Below are 16,151 nucleotides of genomic sequence, written 5' to 3' on the forward strand. Positions count from 1 at the left end.
CCCACGGGATGTAGCGCTCAAAAGTGCATCCCACTTGTAAATCAGCTACTTCATCATGATGTTCTTCTTCATCAATAGCAACCGCGACGCTTTTCCATTTCAAACATGCGCGCCCTTTCTCTCGGATTCGCTTGATCCTATGAACCCCGGGCGCTCTATCTGCAAGTCACGGATTGTCCTCCCAGTTGCAACGCCTTGTTTTGGAGATGCACAAATAATGTCCAATCAGATATGGTGGAACGTCTTTTATCCAATCACAGGACACTATTCATTTGTGACGTACTTCCGTGCATGTGATGAACTGTCATGGCAGTAATATTGTGTAAAGGCTTCATGTTCAATTGAAAAGTATTTCTTATGGTAGTTTGTACTTGAATATGAAACATTTACTGAGGCTTGGGCCCACGCTGGCCAGACTAAATGTGCGGTTGTGCCACCAAAGTGTCTGGAACAGCCATGGAACGATACAAAAAGTGGGTGTAACTTGGGTGAGAAGTAAGTATCCGTCTGACTTAGCTGCTTACATAACGTTACACAGTGACAACCGGTCAAGCCTGTGGGCCAACGCTTCAAGTTCATTATTCAACGCAGTGGTGTGCATAGTCAGATATATTTATAAGACGGAATATGTTTAGAATATTTGTCCGAATCCTCCTAAATTTGCGTTGCAGTTATGAATGGTTAATTGACTCCCATCAATTCACTCTAACTTCAGATGTGTTCTGATTTCCCCTCTTTTGAAGAAAACTTGAGATCTCAACAGGGAAACTTGCCAGATTTGCAGATGGGTCAGCTGTTGTGCAGGTATAAATCCTAAGCATTTTTTGAGAGTTTGTAAGTGAATATGCACAAGATGCTCAGACCAGTTACGTGGATGAATTCCACCTCTTTTTACAGCTTGGGGATACAACAGTGATGGTGACAGCTGTCAGCAAAACAAAACCGTCCCCCTCCCAATTTATGCCACTAGTGGTAAGTTAATACTTTATTTTTATTGTAAATGGGGTCATATCATTTTTTTCAATGCATTTCAAACATATTTAAACACTGCTATTTGTCTTCCATGTGGGATGGTTCATTGTGTGTGATCTCTTTTGTGTAGTAGGCTATAACATAGTGGATTTAGGTCCCTTGGAGTGATTCAGATCCCTTGGCTAGAACGGTGTGTTTTTGATTTGACAGGTGGACTACAGACAGAAAGCAGCTGCTGCTGGTAGAATCCCCACTAACCACTTGCGGCGGGAGTTGGGCACCACTGAAAATGAGATTCTGACTAGTAGGCTAATAGGTGAGAAGATGATTCTAACTCCTATGGCTTAACTCTTACTCCAGTTCTATATTAGATTTAGTGCAAATGCCATTAGCAGACTTAACTGTATCTCTTTATTGTCTCACCTCAGACAGGGCAATCAGACCCCTTTTTCCTGCTGGTTATTTCTATGACACTCAGGTGAGTCAGTATTTGTAGTTATTGTTGTACTTATGTAGGTTCATTACTGATATGTTTTTATTTATTTATTTTACCTTTATTTAACTAGGCAAGTCAGTTAAGAACAAATTCTTATTTTCAATGACGGCCTAGGAACAGTGGGTTAACTGCCTGTTCAGGGGCAGAACGATAGATTTGTACCTTGTTTACACTGTTATTACAAGTTATGCTCTTGATTTTAGTCCTGCGGTGTATATTTTCAGGTTCTGTGTAACCTGTTGGCAGTTGATGGTGTTAATGATCCAGATGTACTGGCTATCAATGGAGGTGAGGAGAGATTGATTTCCTTGTAGAAACATTCACATGATCTTTGTTTGACATCCAGTGATAACATGAACTATTTAACTTCCCTACAGCCTCTGCTGCCCTTACCCTTTCTGACATTCCCTGGAATGGGCCCATTGGTTAGTATCTCTTATAGATCTTTGCCCTTTTGTTTTTCTTTGCCTGTATGAGGCTTTTACTATATGGTTTGTGTTTCGTGGATGTTTTAGGTGCAGTGCGCATTGGCCTGGTGGATGGCGAGTTCCTGGTGAACCCAACACGAAAGCAAATGGCTTCCAGCACTATCAATCTGATAGTGGCTGGAGCACCTCTCAGCCAAGTGGGTTAGTACTGTAGTCCAGCTATATCAGACATCCCTTTTTCCCTACAGGATCCTCTCTACCACCCTGAAAAAAATTAAACATATTTTTTGTCTTAGTGATGATCGAGGCATCTGCTGAGAATGTGTTGCAGCAGGACTTCTGTCATGCAGTCAAGGTTGGCGTGAAGCACACACAGCAGATCATATTGGCTATTCAGCAGATGGCCAGAGAAGCGAAAGTGACCAAGCGCACCCCTCCCAAAATATTTTCTGCGCCAGAGGAAATGATTGAGCACACACGACAGTAAGACATATTTCTTTCTGACTTGATATATTGAGCACACACAACAGTAAGACATATTTCTTTCTGACTTGATATATTGAGCACACACAACAGTAAGACATATTTCTTTCTGACTTGATATATTGAGCACACACAACAGTAAGACATATTTCTTTCTGACTTGATATATTGAGCACACACAACAGTAAGACATATTTCTTTCTGACTTGATATTTCCCATATTTCTTACGTTTTTTTAATGGTTACATGAAAGCACACTGTTTTGCTTTCAGATTTGCCTCTGAAAAGGTCTATGCTGTTTTCACAGACTTCACTCTTGACAAGGTAAGTATTTATGTCTGGTTGTTTTTGCTATTGTGTTTTGGTGGTACGTTTTTATTCAATAAAATTAGTAACTTATTGTGTTTCAGATTTCCAGAGATGACGCCATTAACAAAGTGCGACTAGAAACAGAGGAACAAATAAAAGGTATGTATCACTGCTATATACAGATGCAGGATCTTAATTTGAGACGGTTTGCTACAGCAGGAAAATAATCCTGCAGAAACAGGAAATGTGAATAATAACTAATGGACATTTTTGTAGGTGTTCATACATTTTTCATGAGGGAAAGTCGAGTCTAATTTCAAAGTGGAAATTAAACTTCAGAAGCATTTTTAAACCTCAAATACACAGTTTTACATTTCCTGAACTGCAGGAAAGTTATCCTGCAACAGGGGGACACAAATAAATGTTGTTACAAGATTTTTGCAACATCCAAGGTCTTGTGTGTGTTCGTTTACTGTCTAACCGCCTACATACAGTATGTCTGTTTTCTGTAGAGAAATATCCTCATGCAGAACCTTATGAGGTGATGGAATCCTTCAACATGGTGTCCAAAGAGGTCTTCCGCAATCTGGTTTTGAATGAATATAGGAGGTAAAAATAATGCAAGTCTCAGTAGTATTTAGAAAAGTGTCATTCATGTCATTAATAATGTCCTTGTTTTAAAGGTGTGATGGAAGAAACCTGACTTCATTAAGAAATATTTCCTGTGAGGCAGACGTCTTTAAGCCCCTTCATGGGTCTGCACTTTTCCAGAGGGGACAGACACAGGTAGGGATCTGGCATTATAAAAAAGTGCTCAGTGTAGGCGTGCTATTCATTTTGGGGACATTGGAAAGCTGAAGAGAGGAGAAATATATTTGCAGAGTCTGACTTGTTTTGGGTTGTTTATCATTGTATCTAGCCTAGTTAGTAAAGCCTTTTCTGTCTAGGTTCTGTGCTCTGTAACATTTGACTCCTTGGAGTCCAGTATTAAAACAGACATCATTACTACAGCATTAAGGTAAACTTATACATTATTAATTACAGTCCTTTTGAATGCAAGTGTGTGTGTATGTTAGCTGAAACGGGTTGCTCTCTTTTAACAGTGGAGTCAAAGACAAGAATTTCATGCTTCACTATGAGGTGAGTATCACAATATGTAAATAATAAGGATTCCAGTAGGATTTGCTTATTGGTTTGGTATTGCAGAACAAAATCTGCATGGGCTGAAATTATAACTTTTTCTGTTTCAGTTTCCTCCTTACGCAACCAATGAGATTGGAAAGATGAGTGGAATGAACAGAAGAGAGCTTGGTCATGGTTAGTATGTTGGTATGGATTAAAATATGCCCATGGGTAGTGTGTGGGTGGCATGCCTATGTTCATGTGACTATTTAAATAATATTCTGTTTCTATGTTGACAGGGGCACTGGCGGAGAAGTCTTTGAGACCTGTCATCCCAAAAGACTTCCCCTTCACTATTAGAGTCACCTCTGAGGTTTTGGAGTCTAATGGTGAGTTCTGTGGATGACCTCCATTTTGCTTCTAATTTTTTTTTAGACCACTTCTTATTATAAGCGTAGTTGCCAAATCTTAGTCATTTCAATGATTGTATGATGAGCGCACTCTCGTTCTCTCAGGTTCCTCGTCGATGGCGTCAGCATGTGGAGGGAGTTTGGCTTTGATGGATGCTGGTACATTACTTAACTTTTTAAAACATTTTTGTTGCTGATTCTTTCATTTACAGTGAAACATAGCACTTCTGTGTTCCAGGTGTGCCTATTACATCAGCTGTGGCAGGTGTAGCTATTGGACTCATCTCCAAGGCAAACCCAGAGAAGCCATCGGAAATCCAGGACTACCGAATACTGACTGATATTCTGGTACTCAATATTACTAGTATTTTTCTCACAATTTTTCCTAAAGCGAACTACATTTTCTATGGAATACCACATGTACTATAATCATAAGATCCCCTTTCTGTAGAACTGTTTTATGTGTTTTCTGTCACAACAGGGAATCGAGGATTACCTAGGAGACATGGACTTCAAACTGGCTGGAACAAATAAGGGTATCAATGCCTTACAGGTACTGTAGCTGAACATCCATTTGTTTCTCTCTGCTGTCGCATTTTGTTGACTGTTTCTTTTTGCTATAATGTATGCTTCCTCCTAGGCTGATGTGAAGATTCCAGGCTTACCTCTGAAACTTGTAATGGAGGCTATTCAGCAAGCCACAGGTGACATGAAAGACATGCCCCATAAATAGCTATCTATTCATTCTCTAGAGAGATAAATATCAAAGTCACCACCCTCATTTTATATCCTTACAGTTGCCAAGAGGGAGATTTTGGGCATCATGAACAATACCATTGCCAAGCCCAGGGCTAACAGAAAGGAGAATGGTCCGGTTGTCGGTAAGACTCTTGGTTGCTAGTCCTTTTTCATTCCCATTATTTATGTATTTTGCTTTCAAGGTATGTTTCCTGTCTGTTGTAGAAAATGTCAGAGTCCCAGTCTCCAGACGAGCACGCTTTGTTGGGCCAGGGGGCTATAACCTCCGCAGACTACAAGCTCAAACAGGTAACATTTACCCCAACACATTAGCTCTCTTCATCGCTGCATAGTGTATGGCTGGGTTCCCTGTTCCAAAGTGTTTTTTTCCCTCCGACCTTTTATTTAACCAGGTAGGCTAGTTGAGAACAAGTTCTCATTTACAACTGCGACCTGGCCAAAATAAAGCAAAGCAGTGTGACACGAACAACAACACAGAGTTACACATGGAATAAACAAACATACAGTCAATAGCACAATAGAAAAAGTCTATATACAGTGTGTGCAGATGAGGTAAGAAAGGCAATAAATAGGCCATAGTGGCGAAATAATTACAATTTAGCAATTAAACACTGGAGTGATAGATGAATGTGCAAGTAGAGATACTGGGGTGCAAAGGAGCAAAAAATAAATAAATAACAGTATGGGGATGAGGTAGTTGGATGGGCTATTTACAGATGGGCTATGTACAGGTGCAATGATCTGGGAGCTGCTCTGACAGCTGATGCTTAAAGCTAGTGAGGGAGGTAAGAGTCTCCAGCTTCAGAGATTTTTGCAGTTCGTTCTAGTCATTGGCAGCAGAGAACTGGAAGGAGACATCAATGATGTCTCTCTTGCTGCTGCTATTAGATACTAATGCAGTACGCCACAGGATGTTTTTGTGCTGGTCAAGGGCAGTCAGGTCTGGAGTGAACTAAGGGCTATATCTGTTCCTGGTTCTACATTTTTTTTAATGGGGCATGCTTATTTAAGATGGATGAGGAATAAAAAGAATAACCAGGCATCCTCTACTGACGGAATGAGGTCAAGATCCTTCCAGGATACCCGGGTTAGGTTGATTAGAAAGGCCTGCTCGCTGAAGTGTTTTAGGGAGCGTTTGACAATGATGAGGGGTGGTCGTTTGACCGCAGACCCATTACGGACGCAGGCAATGAGGCAGTGATCGCTGAGATCCTGGTTGAAGACAGCAGAGGTGTATTTGGAGGGTGGGTTGGTTAGGATCATATCTATGAGGGTACCCGTGTTTATGAATTTGGGGTTGTACCTGGTAGGTTCATTGATAAATTGTGAGATTGAGGGCATCAAGCCTAAATTGTAGGATGGCCGGGGTGTTAAGCATGTCCCAGTTTAGGTCACCTAACAGCACGAGCTCTGAAGATAGATGGGGGGCAATCAATTCACATATGGTGTCCAGGGCACAGCTGGGGCAGAAGGTGGCCTATAGCAAGCGGCAACGGTGAGAGACTTGTTTCTGAAAAGGTGGATTTTTTTCAAAGTAGAAGCTGAAATTGTTTGGGCACAGACTTGGATAGTAAGACAGAACTCTGCAGGAGATTGCCAACAAATGAGAGCGTCTGGGGAATGGGAGTGGAGATAGGCACTGCAGGGCTTTGATTAACCTCTACATCACCAGAGGAGGAGTAGGATAAGGGTACGGCTAACGCTATAAGAACTGATTGTCTAGTACGTTCAGAACAGAGAGTAAAAGGAGCAGGTTTTTTGGCGCGGTACAATAGATTCAAGGCATAACGTACAGACAAAGGTATGGTACGATGTGAATGCAGTGGAGGTAAACCTAGGCATTGAATGACGATGAGAGAGGTATAGTCTCTAGAGACACCATTTAAACCAGGTGAGGTCACCGCATGTGTGGGAGTTGGAACAAATGCGTTAGCGAAGGAATATTGAGCAGGGCTGGAGGCTCTACAGTGAAATAAGACTAGTCACTAACCAAAACGGCAATGGACAAGGCATATTAATATTAGGGAGTAACTGGTCGAACTGGAGGCACGGCGATTCAGACAGCTAGCGGGCCGGGGCTAGCATTATGGCTTTAGAGGGACTTTGCGACGGAGAACGTCTGTTGTAGCTGCCTTGTGCGGTTACGTCGGCAGACCATTTGTGATGGATCAGCAGGGCTCTGTGTAGTAAAAGGGTCCAGGCCAATTGGGAAAATGGGTATAGTAGCCCAAGAAATTGGCTGATGGACCTCTTCAGCTAACAGCCCGATATGCTCTAGACAGCTAGCGGGCTGCGGCAAGCAGATGAGCATTCAGGGGACGTCGCGACGGAGGAGCCTGTTGAAAACCCCCCCCCCCCCCCCCGGGCAGATTACGTTGGTAATCCAGTCGTGATGAATCGGCGGGGCTCCGTATCGGCAGTAAAAGGGGTCCAGGCCAATTGGCAAAATAGGTATTGTGCATAGTGTATGGGGGGGAAATCTGTTGCAAAGTTCCCACGCATAATATATACAGTTGAAGTCGGAAGTTTACATAGACCTTTGCCAAATACATTTAAACTCAGTTTTTCACAATTCCTGACATTTAATACTAGTAAAGATTCCCTGTCTTAGGTCATTTAGGATCACCATTTTATTTTAAGAATGTGAAATGTCAAAAAAGTAGAGCGAATGATTTATTTCAGCTTTTATTTCTTTCATCACATTCCCAGTGGTCAGAGGTTTACATCGACTTAATTAGTATTTGGTAGCATTGCCTTTAACTTTTTTTTACTTGTGTCAAATGTTTCGGGTTGCCTTCCACAAGCTTCCCACAATAAGTTGGTTGAATTTTGGCCCATTCCTCCTGACAGAGCTGGTGTAACGGAGTCAGGTTTGTCGGCATCCTTGCTCGCACACGCTTTTCAGATGTGCCCACAAATTTTCTGTAGGATTGAGGTCAGGGCTTTGTGATGGCCACTCAAATACCTTGACTTTGTCCTTAAGCCATTTTGCCACAACTTTGGAAGTATGCTTGGGGTCATTGTCCATTTGGAAGACCCATTTGCGACCAAGCTTGAACTTCCTGACTGATGTCTTGAGATGTTGCTTCAATATATCCACATCATTTTCCTTCCTAACGATGCCATCTATTTTGTGAAGTGCACCAGTCCCTCCTGCAGCAAAGAAACCCCACAACATGATGCTGCCATCCCCGGGCTTCACGGTTGGGATGGTGATCTTCGGCTTGTAAGCCTCCCCCTTTTTCCTCCAAACATAACAATGGTCATTATGGCCAAACAGTTATATTTTTGTTTCATCAGACCAGAGGACATTTCTCCAAAAAGTACGATCTTTGTACCCGTGTGCAGTTGCAAACCGTAGTCTGGCTTTTTTATGGCGGTTTTGGAGCAGTGGCTTCTTCCTTGCTGAGCGGCCTTTCAGGTTATGTCGATATAGGACTTGCTTTACTCTGGATATAGATACTTTTGTACCCATTTCCTCCAGATTTTCACATCTTTGCTGTTGTTCTGGGATTGATTTGCACTTTTCGCACCAAAGTACGTTAATCTCTAGGAGACAGAACGCGTCTCCATCCTGAGCGGTATGATGGCTGCGTGGTCCCATGGTGTTTATACTTGCGTACTATTGTTTGTACAGATGAACGTGGTACCTTCCAGCATTTGGAAATTGCTCCCAAGGATTGACCGGACTTGTGGAGGTCTACAATTATTTTTCTGAGGTCTTGGCTGATTTCATTTGATTTTCCCATGATGACAAGCAATGAGGCACTGAGTTTGAAGGTAGGCCTTGAAATACATCCACAGGTACACTCAATGAGCTATATACAGCCATAAGCAAACTGGAAAATGCTCATCCAGGGGCAGCACTCCTTGTGGCCGGAGACTGTAATGCAGGGAAACTCAAATCTGTTCTACATAATCTCTACCAGCATGTTAAATGTGTAACCAGAGGGGGAAAGAAACTCTAGAGCACCTTTACTCCACACACAGATGTGTACAAAGCAATCCCTCGCCCTTTGGCAAATCTGACTATAATTCTATCCTCCTGATTCCTGCTTACAAGCAAAAATTAAAACAGGAAGCACCAGTGACTCGGTCAATAAGAAAGTGGTCAGATGAAGCAGATGCTAAGCTACAGAACAGTTTTGCTAGCACAGACTGGAATATGTTCCGTGATTCTTCCGATGACATTGAGGAGTACACCACATTCAGTCACTGGCTTCATAAATAAATGCATCGATGACATCGTCCCCACAGTGACCGTACGTACAGTGGGGCAAAAAAGTATTTAGTCAGCCACCAATTGTGCAAGTTCTCCCACTTATAAAGATGAGAGAGGCCTGTAATTTTCATCATAGGTACACTTCAACTATGACAGACGAAATTTGTAAAAGATATCCAGAAAATCACATTGTAGGATTTTTTTAAATGAATTTATTTGCTAATTATGGTGGAAAATAAGTATTTGGTCACCTACAAACAAGCAAGATTTCTGGCTCTCACAGGCCTGTAACTTCTTTAAGAGGCTCCTCTGTCCTCCACTCGTTACCTGTATTATTGGCACCTGTTTGAACTTGTTATCAGTATAAAAGACACCTATCCACAACCTCAAACAGTCACACTCCAAACTCTACTATGGCCAAGACCAAAGAGCTGTCAAAGGACACCAGAAACAAAATTGTAGACCTGCACCAGGCTGGGAAGACTGAATCTGCAATAGGTAAGCAGCTTGGTTTGAAGAAATCAACTGTGGGAGCAATTATTAGGAAGTGGAAGACATACAAGACCACTGATGATCTCCCTCGATCTGGGGCTCCACGCAAGATCTCACCCCGTGGGGTCAAAATGATCACAAGAACAGTGAGCAAAAATCCCAGAACCACACGGGGGGACCTAGTGAATGACCTACAGAGAGCTGGGACCAAAGTAACAAAGCCTACCATCAGTAAGCCACCAGGGACTCAAATCCTGCAGTGCCAGACGTGTTCTCCTGCTTAAGCCAGTACATGTCCAGGCCTGTCTGAAGTTTGCAAGAGAGCATTTGGATGATCCAGAAGAAGATTGTGAGAATGTCATATGGTCAGATGAAACCAAAATATAACTTTTTGGTAAAACCTCAACTCGTCGTGTTTGGAGGACAAAGAATGCTGAGTTGCATCCAAAGAACACCATACCTACTGTGAAGCATGGGGGTGTAAACATCATGCTTTGGGGCTGTTTTTCTGCAAAGGGACCAGGACGACTGATCCGTGTAAAGGAAAGAATGAATGGGGACATGTATTGTGAGATTTTGAGTGAAAACCTCCTTCCATCAGCAAGGGCATTGAAGATGAAACGTGGCTGGGTCTTTCAGCATGACAATGATCCCGAACACACCGCCCGGGCAACGAAGGAGTGGCTTCGTAAGAAACATTTCAAGGTCCGGGAGTGGCCTAGCCAATCTCCAGATCTCAACCCATAGAAAATCTTTGGAGGGAGTTGAATGTCTGTGTTGCCCAGCAACAGTCCCACCCAAAACATCACTGCTCTAGAGGAGATCTGCATGGAGGAATGGGCCAAAATACCAGCAACAGTGTGTGAAAACCTTGTGAAGACTTACAGAAAATGTTTGACCTCTGTCATTGCCAACAAAGGGTATATATCAAAGTATTGAGAAACTTTTGTTATTGACCAAATACTTATTTTCCACTATAATTTGCAAATAAATAAATAAAAAATCCTACAATGTGATCTTCTGGATTTTTTTAGTTGAATTGTACCTATGATGAAAATTACAGGCCTCTCATCTTTTTAAGTGGGAGAACTTGCACAATTGGTGGCTGACTAAATACTTTTTTGCCCCACTGCACATACCCCAACCATAATCCATGGATTACATGCAACATCTGTACTGAGCTAAAGGGTAGAGCTGCCGCTTTTAAGAAATCCCGCTATGCCTCCGATGAACCGTCAATACAGGGGCTAAGATTGAATCGTACTACTCCGGCTCTGACGCTCGTTGGATGTGGCAGGGCTTGCAAACTATTACAGACTACAAAGGGAAGCACAGCCACAAGCTTCCCAGTAACACGGACCTACCAGACGAGCTAAATTACTTCTATGCTCACTTCGAGGCAAGTAACACTGAAACATGCATGAGAGCACCAGATGTTCCGGATGACTGTGTAATCACGCTCTCCATAGTAAGACCTTCTTAACAGGTCAAATGGCCAGATGGATTAGCAGGACGTGTACTCCGAGCATGCACTGACCAACTGGCTAGCATCTTCACTGACATTTTCAACCAGTCCCTGACTGAGTATGTAATACCAATATGTTTCAAGCAGACCACCATAGTCCCTGTGCCCAAGAACACTTAAGGTAACATGACTACCGACCCGTAGCACTCACGTTTGTAGCCATGAAATGCCTACTGCCCAGAAACCCTAGACCCACTCAATTTGCATACCGCCCTAACAGATCCAAAGATGATGCAATCTCTATTGCACTCAACATTGCCCTTTCCCACCTGTACAAAAGGAACACTTATGTGAGAATGCTATTCATGGACGACAGCTCAGCGTTCAACACCATAGTACCCTAAAAGCTCATCACTAAGCTAAGGATCCTGGGACTAAACACCTCCCTCTGCAACTGGATCTTGGACTTCCTGACGGGCCGCCCCAGGTGATAAGGATAGGGAACAACCCATCCGCCACGCTGATCCTCAACACGGGGGCTCCTCAAGGGTGTGTGCTCATTCCCCTCCTGTATTCCCTGTTCACTCATGACTGCATGGCCAGGCACGACTCCAACACCAGCATCAAGTTTGCCGATGACAACAGCGAGACAGCCTATAGGGAGGAGGTCAGAGACCTGGCCAAGTGGTGCCATTTCAACAACCTCTCCCTCAACGTGATCAAGACAAAGGAGATGATTGTGGACTACAGAAAAAAGAGGAACAAGCACGCCCCTATTCTCATCGACGGGGCTGTATTGAAACAGGTTGTGAGCTTCAAGTTCCTTGGTGTCCACATCACCAACAAACTATCATGGTCCATACACACAAAGACCGTCATGAAGAGGGCAAAACAAAGCCTATTCCAGGTCAGGAGACCTGGAGATTTGCATGGGTCCTCAAATCCTCAAAAGGTTCTACAGCTGCACCTGACCACAAGGCACTACATAGGGTAGTGTGTACAGCCCAGTACATCACTGAGGACAAGCTTCCTGCCATCCAGGACCTCTATACCAGATGGTGTTAGAGGAAGGCCCTAAAAATGGTCAGAATCCAGCCACCCAGTCAGACTGTTATCTCTGCTATGGCAAGCGGTACGGGAGCACCAGGTCTAGGTCCAGAAGGCTTCTTAACAGCTTTTACCCCCAAGCCATAAGACTCCTGAACAGCTAATCAAAGGGTTACCCAGACCCCTCTTTTACGCTGCTGCTACTCTGTTTATAATCTATGCATAGTCACTAACTCTACCTGCACACCTCGACTACCCAGTGCCCCCGCACATTGACTCTGTTCCGGTACCCCCTGTATATAGCCTCTTGTCATTTGACTGCTGCTGTTTAATTATTTGTTGCTTTTATTTTCAATTTTTATTAACTTAAGGCATTGTTGGTTAAGGGCTTTAAGTAAGCATTTCACATTCTACACCTGTTGTTTTCAGCGTATGTGACAAATAACATTTGCTTTGTCGTGACAAGGTAGTATTGGTATACAGAAGATAGGCCTATTTGGTAAAAGATGAAGTCCATATTATGGCAAGAACAGCTCAAATTAGCAAAGCGAAACAAAAGCCCATCATTACTTTAAGACATGAATGTCAGTCAGGGTGAAAATGTCAAGACCTTTGAAAGTTTCTTCAAGTGCAGTTGCAAAAGCCATCAAGCACTATGATCTAACTGGACCGCTACAGGAAAGGAAGACCCAGAGATACCTCTGCTGCAGAGGATACATTCATCAGGCTTACCAGCCTCAGATTGCAGCCCAAATAAATGCTTCACAGAGTTCAAGAGACATCTCAACATCAATTGTGCAGAGGAGACTGTGTGAATCAGGTCTTCATGGTCAAATTGCTGCAAAGAAACCACTACTAAAGGACACCAAAATCTGTCCTTTGGTCTGATGAGTCAAAATTTGAGTTTTTTTTTTGTTCTTTGAGACAGAGTAGGTGAATGGATTATCTCTGCATGTGTGGTTCCACCGTGAAGCACGGAGGAGGAATTGTTATGGTGTAGGGCTGCTTTACTGGTGACACTGTCAGTGATTTATTTAAAATTCAAGCTACAATTAAACCAGCATGGCTAACACGGCATTCTGCAGTGATACGCCATTATAATTCCACTTAGTGGGAATATCATTTGTTTTCCAACAGGACAATGACCAAACACACCTCCAGGCTGTGGTAGGGCTATTTGACCAAGGAGAGTGGTGGAGTGCTGCATCAGTTGACCTGGCCTCCACAATCACCCGACCTCAACCCAATTAAGATGGTTTGGGATGAGTTGGACTGCAGAGTGAAGCAAAAGCAGCCAAAAAGCGCTTAGCATATGTGGGAACTTCAAGACCGTTGGAAAAGTATTCCAGGTGAAGCTGAGTGAGAGAATGCCAAGAGTGTGCAAAGCTGTCATCAAGGCAAAGCTTGGCTACTTTGAAGAATCTCAAATATTTTTGATTTGTTTTAACTTTTTTTTGGTTACTTCATGATTCCATGTGTGTTATTTCATAGTTATGATCTCTTCACTATTATTCTACAATGTAGAAAATAGTCAACATAAAGAACCCGTGAATGTGTACGTGTGTTCAAACTTTTGACTGTGTGTTTTTTTATATATATAAAAGAAACGTCCCTTTTTCAGGACACTGTCTTTCAAAGATAATTCGTAAAAATCCAAATAACTTAACAGATCTTCATTATAAATGGTTTAAACACAAGTTGTCATTATTTGGCATTCTCAACACTGTGCGTTACAGGGGAGACCTCCTCCCTCATGTGGTACCCTTCCTGCAGGCTCATCCTGACGACCCTCCAGCATGACAATGCCACCAGCCATACTGCTCGTTCTGTGCGTGATTTCCTGCAAGACAGGAATGTCCGTGTTCTGCCATGGCCAGCGAAGAGCCTGGATCTCCATCCCATTGAGCACGTCTGGGACCTCTTGGTGGAATAGTAGGGTAACACCTCACAGCAAGAACTGGCCAATCTGGTGCAGTCCATGAGGAGGAGATGCACTGCAGTACTTAATGCAGCTGGTGGCCACACCAGATACTGACTGTTACTTTTGATTTGACACCCCCTTTGTTCAGGGAAACATTATTCAATTTCTGTTAGTCACATGTCTGTGGAACTTGTTGAGTTTGTCTCAGTTGTTGAATCTTATGTTCATACAAATATTTGCACATGTTAATTAAGTTTGTTGAAAAACACAGTTGACAGTGACAGGAAGTTTGTTTTTTTGCTGAGTTTATGTACTACTGTTCAAAAGTTAGAAATGTCCTTGTTTTTGAAAGAAAAGCACATTTTGTGTCCAATAAAATAACATCAAATTGATCAGAAACAGTGTAGACATTGTTAATGTTGTAAATGACTATATATATATATATATATATATATATATATATATATATATATATATATACACACGATTGTATGCATATATATATATATATATATGCATGCAATCGTATACAAATGTAAGCAAGGTTTGAAATCATTGTTTTAGTCAAATGCTATGTCTGTTTGGACTCAAGAAAAAATCTGCCTGCTGCTGAATCTAGTTGATGATCCCTGGTGTATGGGGAAATTACAGGTTTTTGTGTGTGTGGTTGTTTTGTGTCATTGGATAGGTGTGACGATAAGCCAGGTGGATGAGGAGACCTTCTCCGTGTTTGCACCTACTCCTGGTGCCATGAATGAAGCCCAGGAGTTCATCACAGAAATCTGCAAAGATGATGTGAGTCCAACCTAGTCTAATTCCACTGTATTGCCAAATTTCTTACAATCCCTCATTTTTATTTACTCCTCGTTAAACATCATTGTACTATATTCTCCAAAAAGGCAGTACTTACCCACATCAGTACTGATATATGAATCTGAGGATGTATTTTTTTTCTTCCTTTCAGCAAGAGCAGCAGCTGGAGTTTGGTGCTGTTTACACTGCCACCATCATGGAAATGAGGTACACACTGCTGTGTTATTGGGGGCTGCTGTTTCATCTGTGATGCAGTCAAGTTTTTAAAATGTTTGTTCCATTGATTGATTTAAATATTAGATTGCTGAACAGGTAGCTTCATGACTTGCTGCACTTCTGTCTCCTTTCCTCCACAGGGACATTGGTGTCATGGTGAAGCTGTATCCCAATATGAGTGCTGTTCTGCTCCATAACTCTCAGCTGGACCATAAACGGGTAAGAGTCTAGTCCCAGAATACCATGCAGGGATTACAGGAACTTCAACATGTATTACGTTTTACAGATGTTACCAGTTTGGAAAGGGCTGCATGTGTTGGCTTGTTTTCAGTTATATTTACAATAAGTTGTAATTTGTGTGATTTTAAAAAGGAATCCATTAATAAACAATGTTTCAGCTAAAATGGTTGGCAGAGTGAAATAATTGTACATGTTGAATTTGTCCAGATAAAACACCCAAGTGCTATTGGATTAGAGGTTGGACAGCAGATTCAGGTATGTAATTGCAGTCTTCTGACCTTCTTAATTTGCTTGACTTCTTGACTAATATTCTTTCTTTGATGGAATGCTATCAACAGGTTAAATACTTTGGGCGAGACCCAACAGATGGAAGAATGAGGCTTTCAAGGAAAGTGTTACAATCTCCAGCAGCAACAGTTGTTAAGACACTGAGTGAGAAACAGAGCATCACCATGGGCACAGGGAATGGCCAAGCAACCAGCAAATTGTCTTGACTCCCCTTATCCTTCTAGACACGGACCAACTGTTCAGTCTCCATCCACAGTCTATCTACCCTGACTTCTCTGAACTACCATTTGTCATTTACTACTCACCAACATCCTCCAAGCACTGGTTGCTGTTGATTTCAGCAATGATATCAGCTTGGTGGTCATAGGATTTTGAGTTGTCAAATAACAATATGCTGTCAGTTTGTTTATCTATTTTATACAATGAATAATAAATATGTAAACTAAACATTCCATTGTTTTACATTCA

The 16,151-nt window shown here is 42.3% G+C and overlaps 1 protein-coding gene across 1 annotated transcript; it reads left to right on the forward strand.

Annotated features, from left to right (window-relative positions):
- The first annotated feature begins 306 nt into the window (after nucleotides 1–306).
- Nucleotides 307–16,130, forward strand: LOC124042246 (polyribonucleotide nucleotidyltransferase 1, mitochondrial-like). The gene is made up of 29 exons (XM_046360660.1): nucleotides 307–312; nucleotides 416–495; nucleotides 744–804; nucleotides 898–972; nucleotides 1,183–1,288; nucleotides 1,401–1,450; nucleotides 1,693–1,756; nucleotides 1,846–1,893; nucleotides 1,984–2,097; nucleotides 2,193–2,379; nucleotides 2,652–2,703; nucleotides 2,790–2,847; nucleotides 3,201–3,297; nucleotides 3,372–3,474; nucleotides 3,636–3,706; nucleotides 3,792–3,828; nucleotides 3,939–4,005; nucleotides 4,110–4,199; nucleotides 4,326–4,379; nucleotides 4,459–4,568; nucleotides 4,702–4,773; nucleotides 4,861–4,924; nucleotides 5,018–5,101; nucleotides 5,184–5,267; nucleotides 14,815–14,921; nucleotides 15,091–15,146; nucleotides 15,296–15,374; nucleotides 15,603–15,650; nucleotides 15,734–16,130. Exons 1-29 carry the CDS (start codon nucleotides 307–309, stop codon nucleotides 15,887–15,889), a joined length of 2,280 nt encoding a protein of 759 aa, XP_046216616.1. The 3' UTR covers nucleotides 15,890–16,130.
- The last annotated feature ends 21 nt before the right edge of the window (nucleotides 16,131–16,151 follow it).

This window comes from Oncorhynchus gorbuscha, linkage group LG08 (genome assembly GCF_021184085.1).
Source record: "Oncorhynchus gorbuscha isolate QuinsamMale2020 ecotype Even-year linkage group LG08, OgorEven_v1.0, whole genome shotgun sequence".
NCBI classification, from domain to species: domain Eukaryota; kingdom Metazoa; phylum Chordata; class Actinopteri; order Salmoniformes; family Salmonidae; genus Oncorhynchus; species Oncorhynchus gorbuscha.

Bases quoted from the DNA above. Each gene is read 5' to 3' on its own strand.
- LOC124042246 (XM_046360660.1), top strand. The intron at 2,848-3,200 runs GTATGTATCACT...TGTTTTCTGTAG, and splicing joins AACAGAGGAACAAATAAAAG to AGAAATATCCTCATGCAGAA. The intron at 3,475-3,635 runs GTAGGGATCTGG...TTTTCTGTCTAG, and splicing joins TCCAGAGGGGACAGACACAG to GTTCTGTGCTCTGTAACATT.